Source organism: Sinocyclocheilus anshuiensis, unplaced genomic scaffold (assembly GCF_001515605.1).
Source record: "Sinocyclocheilus anshuiensis isolate Anshui unplaced genomic scaffold, SAMN03320099.WGS_v1.1 scaffold1097, whole genome shotgun sequence".
Classification (NCBI taxonomy): domain Eukaryota; kingdom Metazoa; phylum Chordata; class Actinopteri; order Cypriniformes; family Cyprinidae; genus Sinocyclocheilus; species Sinocyclocheilus anshuiensis.
In genome coordinates, this window is record NW_015555843.1 from 583,130 (window position 1) to 601,479 (window position 18,350).

Here is an 18,350-nt window from a genome sequence, read left to right on the forward strand (position 1 = left end):
ATGCGGTTTCATTTACTACACATAGGCCTACTGAAGCTTGTTGTGTTTTCAGCCTCTGCCGCCTCAATATGAGTACATGAACACATAAACATAATCTCTAGAACTGCTCTGAGTCACTTCATGAGCATTTTACTTATTTTGAGAAAACTATTATCATATCATATACAAAGAAACGCCAATGTTTCAGGAGTTTAGTACACAGAATAAGACACATGCTTATTAGATAACCGTATTTGAGTTGATGTATATGCTTTTATTTATTATTATTTTTTAATTAACTATTTTTTTTCCAAACCATTGTTAGATGTAGTGCTTCCTGTAGTTATGCAAAGATATAGTTTCAAAAACAGTATCAGTAAACTATTTCTTATGATTTTAAATCTGCATTGAACTTCAGATCAATCTCAAAGTAAAAGGCGGTACTAAAGTCTGATTTTGTGGTGGATGTTCACATTTGATCATCTTAATTCAAATGATGAAGGATTTTGAAAGTCTGACAGTTGTTGAGCACTACTGTAAGGTTAACCCTGCATGGTGTAAATGTTTGAAAATGATTAACAGTTGCAAATAAACATTCATTAGAAATGTAGAAAAGTAATCAAAAGTAATCAGTTACATTACTTTAATAAAGTAATTGAAAAAGTTACACTACTATTACATTTTAAATAGGGTAACTTGTAATCTGTAACCTATTACATTTCCAAAGTAACTTTCCCAACACTGAATATAATGTTGTCACATCCGATTTTCTTTCTCAGTTGTTTTCGTTCACTTAAGACATAACCGACTGTGTTTACTGGTATTTTGAATTTTGTGTGTATGTGTCTGTTCAAATGCAAGAAGATATAAATGAGGAATCAACTCGGTTTTCACATGCTGTCTGAAATGTGCCTCTCTGTGTGCACACAGACAACAAAGTAGCGAATCGAGATCTCTTTCGCCTCTTTTTGCACTGGAATAGTTTAAAATCGCTTGAATGTGTAAATTGGCAAGACAAAACACATACAAATGATGAACTTTCACTCTATGATGGTTAAATTTTGCAATTAATCCACGAAACACATGCATGCTGAACTATGGTGCCTGGTCCATATGGATCACGGACCAACTACAATCCTTTTAACCCCTAGAATAAACTGACTTTGATTTTAGATCATTGAGGTTTTGATTTTTTACTTCATGTTTTGAGAAATGTGTTATAGGTTTCAGGAAATGACTCTTAGCAAGTGTGAACTGTAAAATCCTGATGCTAGTGACACACCAATGTATCTGCCAGACCAATTAAACAGCAGAATGTTTTATTTTGAGATTATCTGCATTGACTGAAAACTGCATGGTGGATTTACAGAAGTGGTAGTTCCCTTTTTGTCTGTTCCAAAACCTGCCAACAGCTTTGTCAATGGATAATAAACATTTTCTGAACAAATGTTTGTAGTTAATGTTAATGTTAAGTAAATATTGTGCAACATTTTGCATTTAATTTCAACATGTCTCATTTGCCATCATAAAAGTTTATTACGCATAAACATTGATGTTATATCAGCCATCTGCCACTCTTCTCTCTAGATACTGGTATCAGCATCAGTTCAGTTTAATTTTTTGGCTTCCTAAATAGCTCTTAACTAAATACAACAGGTTGTGTGATGCTGAGAAAGGATTACAGAGTAAAGATAGTTTAACATACAGATGCAAAGAATTTCTAATTTCTACAGTAAACAATGTGCCAACGAACTTACCAGGTTGCTGCATTTGAATTGGGGCACATTATGTGCTTTACATGTTGTGATGTCACTCGCTGTGTTAAATGAGCTCTGTCCTTTTTTCAATAATATTTAACTTTCTATATTCCACTTTCCTTGATATTTCATTTTATGTTTATTTTATCCTCCTATTTTAATTTCTGATCTTAGTTGATTAGACTTCAGATTATTGTATTACTGACTGATGCTTATTTCAAATTTCCAAATATCAGTCCGTTAATCAGCATGTTATATCAGTGTACAGCTTATTGTTACACACGGGAGCTAATAAATTGAGATGTTGTCAGTAACATGATGGTGAAACTGTGAGAATGAGGGGTGTGAGAGCGAGAGGATGTCTGCGGGTTTAACTGAAGCGTGGATAATCATTTGTCATTATTGCAGTTAGTGTTGGAGGTTGTGTGTGTGTAGGTGGGAGTGACTCACAGTTTGTGTGTGTGTGTGTGTGTGTGTGTGTGTGTGTGTGTGTGTGTGTGTGTGTGTGTGTGTTAAATGAGCTCTGTCCTTTTTTCAATAATATTTAACTTTCTATATTCCACTTTCCTTGATATTTCATTTTATGTTTATTTTATCCTCCTATTTTAATTTCTGATCTTAGTTGATTAGACTTCAGATTATTGTATTACTGACTGATGCTTATTTCAAATTTCCAAATATCAGTCCGCTAATCAGCATGTTATATCAGTGTACAGCTTATTGTTACACACAGGGGAGCTAATAAATTGAGATGTTGTCAGTAACATGATGGTGAAACTGTGAGAATGAGGGGTGTGAGAGCGAGAGGATGTCTGCGGGTTTAACTGAAGCGTGGATAATCATTTGTCATTATTGCAGTTAGTGTTGGAGGTTGTGTGTGTGTAGGTGGGAGTGACTCACAGTTTGTGTGTGTGTGTGTGTGTGTGTGTGTGTGTGTGTGTGTATGTGAGGTAATGATAAAGTGCCGAGATGCAGTATTTTTAACTCCCACTCATGTTTCAGTGTTTTCATTCGCCTTTTGCATTAACATGAATTTCATGCATGTTTCATAACGATGTTGTTGTTTTTTTCATTAATGTGCGAGTCTGTAGCTCAAAATTATAAATCCTAACAAAAAACGTGATTACAGTGGTGTAAGTCACTTCTAGAAATCTTCTTTTTCTTTTGTTTTGTCACTTTGTCTGTAGTTTGTTTTTTATGGATTGATAGTTTTTGTAATCTGTTTTCCCAGTGTAATGAGAAAATATTAGAGGACTTATAAGTGAGTCACTTCATTCATAGAGGAAAAATAATCTTCACATCTAGGTTTGAATGACACAGAAAGGGTTTTTCCCCACCATGTTTGCTGGGCAACTCTCGAATACTTTAATGGTGCTTAGACCTGCAGACACAATATTATAAATAAATAACTAAAGGATTTAATAAGGCATTTTAACTATTTTCTTTTATTTGGCCAGAGCTGCATGCACTCATTGACCTTTGGTTGTGTAGTACTGACTAAGTGTATAATAAAAACAGAATTGATTAAGTCTTTAAAGAAATGGTATTTGCAACCTACAAAGCTTTCAAAATTTTTATTTTTTATTTTTTTTTATCCTCTGTTCAGCCTGGCCTGTGGAGGCTGAAGGTCAAGTCTAAACTTTTGCACATCAACAGAGGTTTGTTCAGCTCTGTAAGAACATTCAGTTAAATGTTAAGTGTTAAAATACTTGTCTCAGGTTAATGTGCAAAATGGCACATATTAGTGGTGCAAAAATTTCACACTTTCAGATTGAACATTAAGCAAAGCAGAGGCAAAAGCAGTTGCAACTCTGTGTGTGTTGGGTTGAAAATAGAGCTGCAGTTTTCAGCTGAAGATCCAGTGTGGTTGTCCTATGTGGATGTTTGTACAGGTGGCTTACATGTGTGTTCATGGCCTGTCTAGTAATGGTGGCCCCTTATATTTCTGGGCTTTTCAGCACACCTTACACTATCCTCATGTTTTAAATGTTTACTTTGGTGTGTTTTGGTATGTCCTGTTTCATTTCTCTGATGACTGTATTGGAGAGGGGGCCACAGGAAGAAATGATGTAATCTCTAAACTGCACCATGACACTACAGCAGTTTCACTGGAGCCTCTGGTGGCAGGTGTCATTTCCTGCCTATGTGTGCTTTGAGATAGGCAGTATGTTTTTCCTTAAATAGAAGTTTTATATTTGAAGTGCTCTGTACTTGCTAATGTGCTGTTGATATGGTGAAATGTAACGGACACAAACAAGAGTTCAATCAAATGTCAGCTTTAGTCCCATGATACTATGCAGTGTTTCCTACAGAATTCAGCTTTTCAGCGACGTAGTCAGACGTTGAATATGTTAGAGCAGTTACTGAATAAACAACTAACTGATTTAAACGGATAGTTTGAGTCTTTAGGACTGATTCATTTAAAGAACTGACTCTTGAATTGACTGTATGTCTTCTTTTGAAAACAGTAACCTTTTTTTTTAAAACAAATACATTATTGGTCCCATGTTATGTTTGGTGTTTTTAACTACTATGTATTTGCAATAAAAAGAAAATGTTAGGTTAAAAAGAATACTTGTGTTCATGTTGTATTGTAATTGCTTTTGCTGCTATTGAGGTGGGATAAAGTGAAGGTTAAGGACAGGTTTTGTGTTATGGTTAGGTTTAAGGGTGGGTTAAAGGGTAGGGGTAAGGTCAACAATGTAGTTACAGGTGTAATTACAAAAATTATAGTTTTAATTACATGCAGGTGTTTGTAGTCAAGTCACCTTTATTTATTTAGTGCTTTATGCAATACATTTTGTGTCAAAGCAGCTTTACAGTGTCAAACAGGAAAATAGTTGGTCAATAATGCAAGAGGACAACAACAAACAGTCAATTTTTCAGTTAAAGTCAGTTCATTGATGAATTAAGCCCCGTCCACACGGAGACGCGTTTAGCTGTATACGCATAAATTTTGTATCGTATAGGCGTTTCGTCCACAAGGATCCGGCGTTTTGGGAGAGTGAAACCGATATTTTTTGAAACCGGGTCCCAGAGTGGATAAATCTGAAAACGCCACCCTTGCGTTTTCGTGTGGACAGCAAATCCGTATATTTTCTGAAACGACGTCATCAGCCCACGTCTCGCTTCTAGTCAGACACCACTACGTCACGTAACAGCAACAAAAACATGAACAAACACTGAACGATTGTCTTTTTATTAACTAACATTAACACAGATTAATAAATGTATTGTTCCATGTTCATTTGTATACCGCGCGCATAGTCCAAGTCTTCTTCTCCGTTTTTAGTGTATCTCTGTGGCAGAATTACAGCACCACATACTGGTCTGTCATGTATGCTACATGTATACTACATAGTTTTGTGTCGGTTTCGTGTGGACGCAGATATTTCTTGAGACGAGGAGAAAAAAAAGATCCGATAGGGAAAGCTCTGGCTTCGTGTGGACGTAGCCTCAGTGATGTCATAGTCCATTTCAGCACTCTTCCAATAGTGTCTGTGCAATCAAGCCGACAATATTGCCAGAAATTAAGCGTCCCCAATTTAGCAAGCCAGAGGCGACAGTGGCAAGGAACCAAACCTCCATCGGTGACAGAAATGGAGAAAAACAAAACCTGTGAGAAACCAGGCTCAGTCGGGGGGCCAGTTCTCCTCTGGCCAGACAAAATCAGCATGGTGTGGTTTAATTCCAGGATGCAACACAGGTCAGATTGTGCAGAGGACTCGTCTGGTTCCCGTGGTCTTGTGCCGATGGCAGTCTAGTTGACAAGGTCTTCACAGGGGATCTGTCTCTGGGGTGCATCTAGTTGACATGGTCTCCGCTGTATGTATGTAATAAGTACAACGTAAAAGCATGTTTGTGAACAGTAAGTGCAAATGATTTACATAATCTGGTTTTTGTAATCTCATTTTATTGAATTCAATAAAAGCTCTTTTGTGCTCAAACTTGGGAAGAAAATAGAAGTATCATCATTATGAAGCAATATCATCATCATCATCATCATGACACAAAATTACCATCATCATTAGTTGCTAGTAAAATATCTTACGCTATGAAATATTTAAAATGTCTTGTACTGGTACTCCGTCATGACATGGAGCAAAACTGGCATACTGGTGCAGTCTTAAGACTACTTAATGGTTTAGTGTATCTCTGTGGCAGAATTACAGCACCACATACTGGTCTGTCATGTATGCTACATGTATACTACATAGTTTTGTGTCGGTTTCGTGTGGACGCAGATATTTCTTGAGACGAGGAGAAAAAAAAGATCCGATAGGGAAAGCTCTGGCTTCGTGTGGACGTAGCCTCAGTGATGTCATAGTCCATTTCAGCACTCTTCCAATAGTGTCTGTGCAATCAAGCCGACAATATTGCCAGAAATTAAGCGTCCCCAATTTAGCAAGCCAGAGGCGACAGTGGCAAGGAACCAAACCTCCATCGGTGACAGAAATGGAGAAAAACAAAACCTGTGAGAAACCAGGCTCAGTCGGGGGGCCAGTTCTCCTCTGGCCAGACAAAATCAGCATGGTGTGGTTTAATTCCAGGATGCAACACAGGTCAGATTGTGCAGAGGACTCGTCTGGTTCCCGTGGTCTTGTGCCGATGGCAGTCTAGTTGACAAGGTCTTCACAGGGGATCTGTCTCTGGGGTGCATCTAGTTGACATGGTCTCCGCTGTATGTATGTAATAAGTACAACGTAAAAGCATGTTTGTGAACAGTAAGTGCAAATGATTTACATAATCTGGTTTTTGTAATCTCATTTTATTGAATTCAATAAAAGCTCTTTTGTGCTCAAACTTGGGAAGAAAATAGAAGTATCATCATTATGAAGCAAAATCATCATCATCATCATCATGACACAAAATTACCATCATCATTAGTTGCTAGTAAAATATCTTACGCTATGAAATATTTAAAATGTCTTGTACTGGTACTCCGTCATGACATGGAGCAAAACTGGCATACTGGTGCAGTCTTAAGACTACTTAATGGCCAAATAAAAAGTGCATTAAAATCATTGATATGTTAACAATAGTGGAGATAGATGCACTTATAAAGAAAGTGAGTGAAGATTGTGTCCATAAAGATTTCACATTGTGCAGTAAAGGGTAGAGAACTTTTAGAAGTTGTGAAGGCAGGGCAGAAGAGAGAGTGAAAAAGGGAGAGGAGGGGGAGAGGTGTGGCTGCTGGACATTCCGAATGCTTTTCCGGTAAGGGTTTCCAGCGAGACCATGCCTGGTATGTCGGTCACAACAGACCTGGTCTTGCTTCAAAGTGCTTTACGCAGCAGTGCCGTAACCGCCAGCCATCACCAAAATCTGCATGTGCAGGAACAAATCCATGGGCCTGGTGGCCTCATTGCTTGCTTAATTGTTTTAAATGCATTTCCGTTCATTATATGCTGCATTTCCTTAGGACAGGACATCATCCAGTTGCCCAAAAAAGGTGAAGTGTGCTCTGGGTAACAAAGGCTGTAATATATAAAAAAAAGGATGAATGACTTGTCAGATCAGGCTTCATCATCAGAAGTGGATGTTCTTTTATTATCTACTGACTGTAAAGCCTTGCTGACATATCAGTCTTAATTTCTTCAGGCTGGAAGTTCTGCCTTGCCATTTAACATCCTGTCCTTGAAATATGCCTGTAGCTCATTCCACTCAGGGTCTAAGTAAAAGAGATACTGCTCAGCATTAGTTTTTTCCCCAGATGAGTAAACATTTCCAAAACAGTAACAAGGTGGGATTAGTTTTCTAAATTGTTAAATTGTCTAGCTACATTTATTAACATAAAATGAATCTTATTTATGTACTGATTCTCTGTATTTTATTTTATTTATTTATTTATTTTTACTGTCTGGATGCGGGCGTGACGAAAGTTTATTTGTATGTATCCAGAGCACATGTGATTTATATTATGATAACATGTTTAGAATTAATGAGATATATTAATTAACAGTGGCCTTTCTAAGCAGTTTATGTGAATCAGACCTTCATTGATTTTGTAATTAATTAATTTCTTTATTTTTTACATTAAATGGGAGGCCAGCAGCACTTGTTACCCAGAAAACTGACACCCCATGTTTACAAGGAGACTGTTATTTGAATGTTTTACTCAAAGTGTTTGTCTTTCTGTTTCAGGACTCCATGAATGCCATGGTTTTAGATTTGGATTTTCCAGCCTTGCGTAAAAATAAGAACATTGAGACCTTCTTGAACAGATGTAAGTATCTGCTTTTATCAGGCCATGTTTTCTCTGATTGTTGTTCTGTGTTATTCTGTTAGTAGAGGAAATACTTAATGGTGGCATCAAGTTTTACAATGAGGCTGCTTCCTGCTACAACATCAACAGCATTGAATTGAATTGTTTTGAATGGCTCTTCCTAATTTAGGCCCCTCACTTTACAACACTGAAGCTCATCACATAAATAATGTACTGTCAACACAAACTGAAAACTGCATTTTTGTGTGTGTTCGGTATTAAAGGGTTAGTTCACCCTAAAATGAAAATTCTGTCATTAATTACTCACCCTCATGTTGTTCCAAACCCGTAAGACCTTAGAGTACCCAAGAGCGTAATCGACGTAATCAGCGTTGTTTACGTTAGGGGGAGAAAGTGTGTGCATGAACGTAATCTGCGTAATCAGCGTTGTTTATGCTTAGGGGAAAGCGTGCGTATGTGTTGTGATACTCTAAAATGGTGGAAGACGTAACTCGGGGGAGAAGAATTGTTGAATAAATTTTGTTATTTTTGTTTTCTTTGTGCTCAAAAAGTATTCCACTAGCCACTGATGTCACATGGACTGTTTTACTGATGTCCTTACTACGTTTCTGGACTTGGGAACATTACAGTTGCGTTGCTGTCTATGCAGGGTCTGAGAGCTCTCACATTTCATCAAAAATATCTTAATTTGTGTTCCAAGGATGAACGAAGGCCTTACGGGTTTGGAATGACATGAGGGTGCGTAATTAATGACATAATTTTCATTTTTGGGTGAACTATCCCTTTAAGAAATAGTTTGCAGTTGATGTCATGGAGGATTTTAATGCACTTCCCATGCAGGACACTTTCTACATTTCTAGGTCTCGCACAATTAGCAAAGTTTTAAATGTGATTTATAAATGCATCAGTTGTGTATTAATTATGTAATATTTAAAAAAATAATGTCATTTATGATTATCTGCTGACATTGAGCTAACTGTACAATTGTTTTGGCTTGATTGGTATTAGAGACCATATGGGAATACAAGGGGCTGTAATATTAGCTCTGTGATGGACTGGTCATCCAGTCTTCCTGCATATGGCCCAACACCTTGGGATAGGCTTTAGCTTCCCCGTGCCAGTAACATTGGACAAGCAGTTTGGAGAATGGATGGATGGATGCTGATATAGATAATATTTTTCAACAGTTTATCTAATTTAACATTTGTGCCCAATAATTTAGTATTCAATTTGTTTTCATAAGTTATCATCGATATTTGTTTAAATTCAGTAGCCAGTACCATGCCTGTGTGAATGCATCTGTGTCTATGTGTTCTATTCATGCGCTATTAAACTTTTGACTAATTATCACATTCGGTCCCGATTTTGTTCCTGTTTCTGCCTGTTGTCATGGAGACCAGTAGGGCTTTATAATATTTGGTTTGGAAGAGAGAGTGTGACTCAGTCCTCTCATCCAGACTGTGAACTCTCTGCTTTGGCCTTTGATAATTGTCATTCCTGATGGTGATGTTGCACTAAACATGCTCAGTGTTTTGATGAATAACTACTAAACTTTACAGTATATACTGAAGATTTGTAGGTTTTTTTTTTTGTGAGGAAAATGACAGTGGATCTTTGAACATTATTTTCTGTAGGACAATTATAATGCATGTGTGTGTAATATATATATATATATATATATATACAGTATATACACACATATATACACACACACACACACACACACACATGAATAGATAGATCTAGATGTGTGTTTGTGTGTGTCTGTGTGTATAGATATATCCATTGACATTTTCCCCACAAAAAAGCTAGAATTATAACATTAATGATAAAAAATGGGATTTATTTGAAAACACTTCAGTTAATTGGCCAGTAGACCTCATATTGAATTTAATGTGAATGAAAACGAGGCAGTGAGGGATAGACTTACAGTTTTTACGATGGCTCGCACTTAGTAAAGGTCCTAAATCATGTAATTTTCACAGCTGAAAAGATTTTGAGAAAGACATTTTGTCAGCTGAAAAAAAGTTATGTTGTTAAACACAACAGTACAATCCATTGAAGGCATGTACTTCTATCACTTCCTCTTTTTCATTCCTGTCAAAAATTAAATTTGGTGCTACCCTGATTAAGGTCTGTTATGGATGAATACTGGCCAATTAACAAATGGTAATTTTTATATTAGTCAGTCATTACTATTGACAGACCTGAGGTCAACAGAAAACAAATTCTAGTTCTTCATAACATGACCAAGGAAATGTGATTTTGATGTGTTATGTGTACAGATGGGAAGGTTATGGGCCATATGAGGGAGCTCCAGATGAAGCCAGATGATTTTGACCGAGTGAAGGTGATCGGTAGAGGAGCATTTGGAGAAGTCCAGCTGGTAAGGAATTTCAGAATGCACTGAAGCGTAAAGGTGTTGACTGCTAAGAAAATTATAAATCTTTCCCACTGTTTTTTTTCTATTGTGTCGGATGTGATAATCCCGTTGCTAGTTTATGAGTACATTTAGTGCAGATGCCCTTTATTTGTATAATAGCCCATATAAGTCACACATGCACTGTTAAATCAATCTGCGGCATCAATAGAACATTAATTGTTCCTTAATGCATCACATTTTGAAAGCACTATGTTAACTCCATGAGAATGAGATTAATTGCAATTATTTAAATCTATTAATAGCCACAATTTAACTAAAGGTAATGCGTATTTGTCTGAATGGATGTGTTAAGTGTGTTCACTTGTACTAAATGCTGCAAGCAGTTCTTTGTGGTTCCTGTTGAATGGGACCTCATGTAATTGTATTTACATGTCAGATATACAAAAGGAAGAAAGAGCATGTGTAGTTTTGTATTGTGTCGGCACTCTGGTTGTGTGTTTGTGATAGTCAGGGGAGAGATGCAGTGGGATGCGTCTGGACAAGCCTGCAGACACAAACAACATGATTACCCGGTATTGTCCTCTGTCAGTTGTCTGATAGGGGCTGTGTGGGTACGTTATGCCTAAAGCACAACAGAGGGTGCTTTAAAATGTGGCTTGTCTGTGTTAAAGGCAAAACAGCATCTCACAGAGTGTTTATTGGTTTTATTTTTAAATCTTTTTGGGAGTTAGGCACAAGGCCTGTTAGAAATGGAAAATGTTGTTTGTTAGTAATGTACGAGTGAACCTCTTACTAGTATTCTCGCACAAGGTATGTGATGTAGTTTTGTTATGATCTGGTTGTGTGTTTGTGTAGGTTAGGCATAAGGCCTCTCAGAAGGTGTATGCAATGAAGGTGCTCAGCAAGTTTGAAATGATCAAACGCTCAGATTCTGCCTTCTTTTGGGAGGAGCGTGACATCATGGCGTTTGCTGACAGCCCATGGGTCGTACAGGTAAGATGCGCTGACATCTTTTTTGAAGCCAAAATCTTGTCCTTTTTTTGAATTCCCTTACATGTGCAACAATGTTGTTTCACATGCTGTTTCCAAGCAATAAATATCACATATGCACATTATTATTCAAAAGTTTTGGGTCAGCAAGATTAAAAAAAAAAAAAATTAATACATTAATTCAGCAACGTTGCATTATATTGATCAAAAGAATCATTATTGCAAAGAATTTAAAATATCATGCAGTTATATTTCACAGTATTACTGTTTTTACTGCATTTTTTAATCACATAAATGCACCCTTGGTAAGCAGATGAATCTTACCAAGAAGAGGCTTCTGCTTACCCTTGGTAAGCAGGGAAAAAAATCATACCGACCCCAAATTATAGTGTATGTTTTTACTGATTCCTATTATGATTATTACAGTGATATTTCTTTAAAAAAATGAAATGGGACACTTTTAATGTCAACAAAAAAAGTATTATTTATGAATCTGTCAGATCAACTTTCTGCATTTTATGTTCCATATTTTAAGCATAAATGACAACTGTTTTGTATGACTTGAGTGTTTTTTTTTTTAATTTTTATTGATTGCCTAATTTGCTAGCTGCTCCACTTAAAATGTTAAAAGTTAAATTATGTGTTATGTTAATTGGACCATGAATATATCAGTGTGTCTCTAGTTTGAGCACATACACAATCTCTCAGTCTCTCTTTTCTCAATTCTTTCTTGTCTTTCCCTTAGCTGTGCTGTGCGTTCCAGGATGACCGTTCTCTCTACATGGTAATGGAATACATGCCAGGAGGAGATCTCGTCAATCTCACCAGTACATATGATGTTCCAGAGAAGTGGGCAAAGTTTTACACTGCTGAGGTTGTGTTGGCTCTGGACGCCATTCACTCTATGGGCTTTATTCACCGAGACATCAAACCAGACAACATGCTTCTGGACCGCTACGGACACCTCAAACTTGCTGACTTTGGGACCTGCATGAAAATGGATGGGGTAAGGGGATAACCGGTTATTGCAATACCAAATATCAGTAGTTCACAGGCTCTCATCAAAAACTTCAGGCTCGCTCTGGGCAGCTTTTCACCAGGCGTTTTAACCCTGAGTGCAGGGATTTTTTTGGGGATGTAATTGCATGACAAATACCTTGAACACATGCCAGTTCTTGTCCAAACTCAAAGGACCAAAGAAAAACTCAGCCTTGCTCTCATTCCTGAGTTCACTCATGTCTGAGTGAGGAAGACCTCAGGTGGGTTCAGAGGTCATAGGGTCATACTGAGGCTAAAAAGCTGTTGAATTTTAAAAATGCTCAGATTATGTTGATTGAAGATTAAATGTGGCCACCAAGGTTATTATAGTTTTGCATTTTTAAATTCGTTTTATTTTAATATCGTTTTCAAATTTGCAATAAAATTTAGTTTCGTTTTTATTAGTTTCATTAATAATTTTGTTAGTTTTAGTTTAGTTTTTATTTTGTGAACACATTTCTATTTAATTTTTATATAGTTTAGTTTCAGTTTTAGTAGGCTAATTAAAGTTTAGCAGAATTAACAGATCACTTCCAGAGCACAGGCCAAGAAAGGCTTAGGCTAATTTAACCTTAGTGATGCAAATGTCTAGGGACACAAAATTAAAGCATGCTGAGAATGATTAGATGGTAAAAGTATACAAATACACGTCAAAATGAAGCAGTCATGCCTTTTTAAATCTACACAAGTTGCGCTTACATTATATTTAAAACGCACTACTGAATGATACATGTGTGTTGTGATTTTTAATTTAAAAATAAATATAGCTAATTTATTTATATTTTGTCTTTCATCTTATTTAACCATAATCATGATACCATAACTGTAGTGTCTTGCTCACTTTCCCGCGAACAAACGCGCATAAATCATAAGTGGAACTTATGAAATTCACTAATAATGCCTTAACATTCGATTTGCAGCGTTGCGCATTCGCGCTGCAGCTGAAGTGAATGACAGCTTAGGGAGCACTCGTTGCTGCTTTCTGTAGCCTACAGTATATATCATTTTATTTTTAAGTTTTAAAAGGCATATTTAAATATGTTCTTTTCTTTTATGAAGAATTATAAACTTGTAGTTTATGCACATTTGTTCAAAACAGCCTGGCGGACTGTTCACAAGATGTGGGCAAAAGTTTTTAATGTTTACAGTAAGGATGCACGTTCTTTGTTCTGCTGCGCTGCTTGTCTATTTTTCTTCAAAGCACCAACTTAAAATGCCTATTTTGGTTTGATTGCTTGTGTTACATGAGAAAATAAATAATTTTGCCTTACTGATGCAGTAGCCTATTTAATGCGGGCGCGGTTCAGGTCGCGGTCTTATAAGTCAAACGGGTTGGGTACATAATTAAATTGGTGCTGGCTGCTGTCGGATAACGGGTTGGGTGTTCTGTTATGTACTGCGGATGCAGGTTTACCTAACAGGAACCGTGCAGGACTCTGCTTTAAACTGCTTTGCGTCTCTCCGTCAGATAACCTCACGTGTATGATGCGCCATTTACAGGTATTTCCCTAAACCGACACACAGCTCGTATATTTTTCCACCACGGGGTGAGAACGTAATGATTACGAAAACAATGATTTATTTTTGATAATTATTATTTTATTTCAGTTAGTTTTGCAATAACTGTTGTTAGTTTAGTTACATTTTAGTTTTTCATGTATTTTGATGTTTTTATTTTATTTCAGTTTACGAAAATGTTTTTTGACCAATCGTTTTTGTCTTAGTTTTAGTTTTCATTTACGAAAATAACCTTGGTCATATCAACTTTTTCCCCATCTGTTTTAGTTTTATAGGATATCAGCAAAAATAGCTCAGTTGTGATCATCTGAAGGTAACATTGTGATCCTGTCCTGCATGTTTTCTGCTTTATCTATATGTGATAATTATAGAGCAATAGCTGTAAAATATTGACTCTACGGGTCTGGGTTGCTCGAATGTTATGGGCTTGGTGGAGTCAAGAATAAAGATCATAGCCATAAAAACACTAAAGGTGAACAACAATCTAAAACTTAAAACAGCAAATATATCAATATATTTTTTGTTTATTTAACAACAGTCACCTCTGAGATGGTAGATATCTGATAGCTACTGTGTCTGCAGGGGCACTGAACTCAGGACTAGATAGGCCTATAATAGGTTATGAAATACATCAAATGTTATATAACAGATACTAATATGTGAAATTCATTACAGGGACACATTTTACATATCTGGGGCATTTTTGTCACTTTTATTGCCAGATATTTCTTTCGAGTCCTGGTTAGTTTCTGACCCTGCTCTTTAGTGCCACAATCCAGCCACAGAAACTAGGCTGGACATACAGCTTGGTGATATTATAGTGCCATCTATAGTAGAGAAGCAGAACTACTCACTAAGAATAATGTTTGAATTAGTACCAGTACACATCAGTTTGTGTGCTAAAAATGGGTTGATACTTCCAGAAATCATGCATTTCTCAGAAATCATACAAAAATCATTCTGAAATAATTAAATCTTAGAAATTCACTCAGATTCAGGGTAAACAATTGTAATGTAAAATGTTACTTTTTGTAAATTGTATATATTGCTATGTAGAGTCTAGATCTAGATCAACTAAGATCCAGTCATTTGACTCATTGATTGGCTGATTGATTGTAGACTGGGATGGTTCATTGTGACACTGCGGTCGGAACCCCTGATTACATCTCGCCGGAGGTTCTCAAGTCTCAGGGAGGGGATGGATACTATGGACGCGAGTGTGACTGGTGGTCAGTGGGAGTATTTATCTACGAGATGCTGGTTGGTGAGTCAGGAATGTGAATGTGTGCATTTGTCTTAACTGCATTTGTAGCATTGGTTTATTAAATGAGATAAATGTTTGTGTGTGCAGGTGATACACCGTTCTATGCCGATTCTCTGGTGGGGACCTACAGTAAGATTATGGACCATAAGAACTCTCTTAACTTCCCTGATGACATTGAGATCTCTCAAGAAGCCAAAAACATAATCTGTGCCTTCCTAACAGATAGGTGAGCTTTTACGTGCACAGGTAGATGTACATGTAGTCCTCTGTTCCATATTGTTTAACTGCCAAGGTTCATGCCTGTTTTGTGTTTGTGGATGCTTGCATTTGGTAGGGAGGTTCGACTGGGCCGAAATGGCGTAGAAGAAATTAAAAGACATCCTTTCTTCAAAAACGACCAGTGGACCTTCAGCACCATTAGAGAGAGTAAGCAAAACACCCCCACACCTCATTACCTCATTAATATGTGAACAGAAATCAAAATAAATGTTCATCCAACTTGCATATGTTTTACAATACATTTTAAACAGACAATATGTTTTGAGCAATAAAAAAAGTTTACGGACATGATCATATCTCTGAAAAAACAAAATGAATGAATATATTTCTCAAACGCCTTCTTGTCTTTATGGATGTGTGTACTTCAAATCAAGTATATTTAAAAAAAAAACAGAACTTGCAGGTAATATAATAATGAAATAAAAGGCCTCTTAAGTGTATTTAAAGAGTTTTCTTGTTCATGTTTCTTACCTGCTTCTTTTAAAAAGAACACTTTTTTTTTTTTTAAATGTCGAATTAAAATAAACAAATTTAAATACATTTTGAACCTTTTTAATAATCTTTTGCCATGCTTTAAAGTACACTCATTTTGATGTCTCAACTAACATACTGAAGTACATGTAAAGTTAATAAATTTTTTAAATGTACTGAATTGAAGTTGCATCATTTTAAATGTGTATTTACAAATATATTTTTAATTAATGATGTACAAGTTTAAATAAACATAAGTATATTTTAGTTTACCATAAATGCGTTTAGTACATTCAGCAGTAAATTTAAATCATATTTAAAAGAAAATAGAAGTATTTATTAAATATAAAGTTGAATTTAAGTGGGTCAAAAAAGCCGCAAAAATGTGTGCTATTTATGTGCATTTAAAGCAAACAGAAATCGAAAATATTAAAAATATTAAAAAGTTCTAAAACTATAATAATTTTGCCCAATACACATTCATATTCCAATGTTACCTAATGAAAAGTAAAGCAAGCCTGTGAGATGGATGTAAACATTTCTGAGCAATGTTATCTTTATCTCTACTATCTCAGTGCCCTTTGTATTAGCTGTTCTAAACACACACAGTGACCTGTTTTTGCCCATTCTCTCTCCAGCTGCAGCACCTGTGGTTCCAGAGCTGAGCAGTGACATAGACACCAGTAATTTTGATGAGATAGAGGAAGATAAAGGAGAAGTAGAGACCTTTCCCACACCCAAAGCTTTCGTTGGCAATCAGCTACCCTTTGTGGGGTTCAGCTACTTTAAAGAAGACCAGTAAGAGATTTCTTTTTTGTCACTTTTGTACAATAATCTATTTCTTGGAACAGTGTTGGTTCTGCATCTGATGTCCTGAAGCAAAACTAGTTGAATAACTGCTGTCACAGATTATCTGATATGTTTTGTGTAGGTTGTTGAATGCTGTTAACAGTTCAGCAATGAAAAAAGATCCAGTATCCAAGACAGAGGTACGACACAGATACACTCCCACCTTTGTCATCTTATACATTTAATTTAACTGCGTTATGCTCTTTAGAGACTGGATTTACATCATACAGTAGTCCCTGGTTAGAGACTTAATATGAGACTTGGACTTAAACTGGTTAGTGCTTCTTGCAACATTGGTTGTAACATTTTTTTTTTTCCTTTCTTTCTCTTTTTTTACCCACAGGACAGTTTAGCTGTAAGTGTTCACACTCTCTCTGCTTAATATACATCTTGTTAGGTAATTTATAAGTTTAAGAGATTGATGACATATTAAATTGCTTGATTTTCCACTCAGCTCCAGAAGAAACTTCACTCTCTAGAAGAGCAGCTCAACAATGAAATGCAGACCAAAGATGAGCTGGAGCAAAAATACAGAAGCAACTGTAGCCGCCTGGAGAAGATCACCAAAGAGCTTGATGAAGAAGTGAGTGGGTGTTTCGTCTTTGGGATCTCAGTAAAGTTGTGTGTAGGAATATACAGTAATCTTACCACTTTGCACATGTGTTTATAGATAACTAGCAGAAAAGGGTTGGAGACGACTCTTAGACAGTTGGAGAGAGAGAAAGCTCTCCTGCAGCACAAGAACGTAGAGAGTCACCGCAGGGCAGAGAGTGAAGCCGACCGCAAACGCTGCTTGGAGAATGAAGTGAACAGTCTGAGGGATCAGCTGGATGAAATGAAGAAGAAAAACCAGAACTCCCACATCTCCAATGAGAAGAACATCCACCTGCAGAAACAGGTTAGTGGGTTAGAGAAAAAAAATAAAAATAAATTACTGACCCCCAATTGTTTGAACAGCTATATATATATATATATATATATATATATAAAATACTGAATTAAATTGATCAAAAGTGTGTATTTTATAATAAATATTTATAATTAATATATAAATATTAATTATTTTTTATAATTTTTTATGGTTTGGAAGACAAGTAGTTAATTTTGCATTAATTCACAAAACATTTATGTGATTATTTTATACTTAATAAGTCGGAATAATACAGTGTCTGTTAAAAGCATCATTCAGTTATTTAAAGGGGTGGTTCACTGTTTTTTTTGTAGGCTTGATTGTTAATGCTTCGTTTTTTTAAAAACGCATTATTTTTAATAGATAATTTACCTTTATTCCACACAGCTCTGTCCCTCCTCTGAGAAACGCGCTGATTATTTCCTTCTTGTATGAAGCCCCTCCCTCAGAAATAGGCGATGGGCTCTGATTGGTTAGTTAGCCCAGTGTGTTGTGATTGGCTAAATGCGCATCTAAACGTCCCGCCCCACACCTCGGTGGCATGTGATCCGGTTGTATTGTAAACAACGGCGTTGTTAATATCGCTTATCAATTTGAGCCCGATTGAGAAGCAGAGAATATTATTGAAGAGGATCGAGCAGAACCTGTGCAAGCATGGCTTTTAATGGTCGGGGTTTATCTGGGTT

At 36.4% G+C, this 18,350-nt stretch overlaps 1 protein-coding gene across 1 annotated transcript in view; it reads left to right on the forward strand.

Moving 5' to 3' along the window:
- LOC107675520 (rho-associated protein kinase 2) overlaps positions 1-18,350 on the forward strand; it is a 66,824-nt gene that overhangs the window by 32,384 nt on the left and 16,090 nt on the right. Inside the window, exons 2-13 of the mRNA XM_016469909.1 lie at positions 7,881-7,962; positions 10,248-10,348; positions 11,201-11,338; positions 12,081-12,341; positions 15,011-15,155; positions 15,243-15,381; positions 15,490-15,581; positions 16,544-16,703; positions 16,837-16,894; positions 17,098-17,109; positions 17,209-17,337; positions 17,425-17,652. Of these exons, the coding sequence (XP_016325395.1) occupies positions 7,881-7,962; positions 10,248-10,348; positions 11,201-11,338; positions 12,081-12,341; positions 15,011-15,155; positions 15,243-15,381; positions 15,490-15,581; positions 16,544-16,703; positions 16,837-16,894; positions 17,098-17,109; positions 17,209-17,337; positions 17,425-17,652 (1,545 nt within the window). The remainder of the gene's footprint in view (positions 1-7,880; positions 7,963-10,247; positions 10,349-11,200; positions 11,339-12,080; positions 12,342-15,010; positions 15,156-15,242; positions 15,382-15,489; positions 15,582-16,543; positions 16,704-16,836; positions 16,895-17,097; positions 17,110-17,208; positions 17,338-17,424; positions 17,653-18,350) is intronic.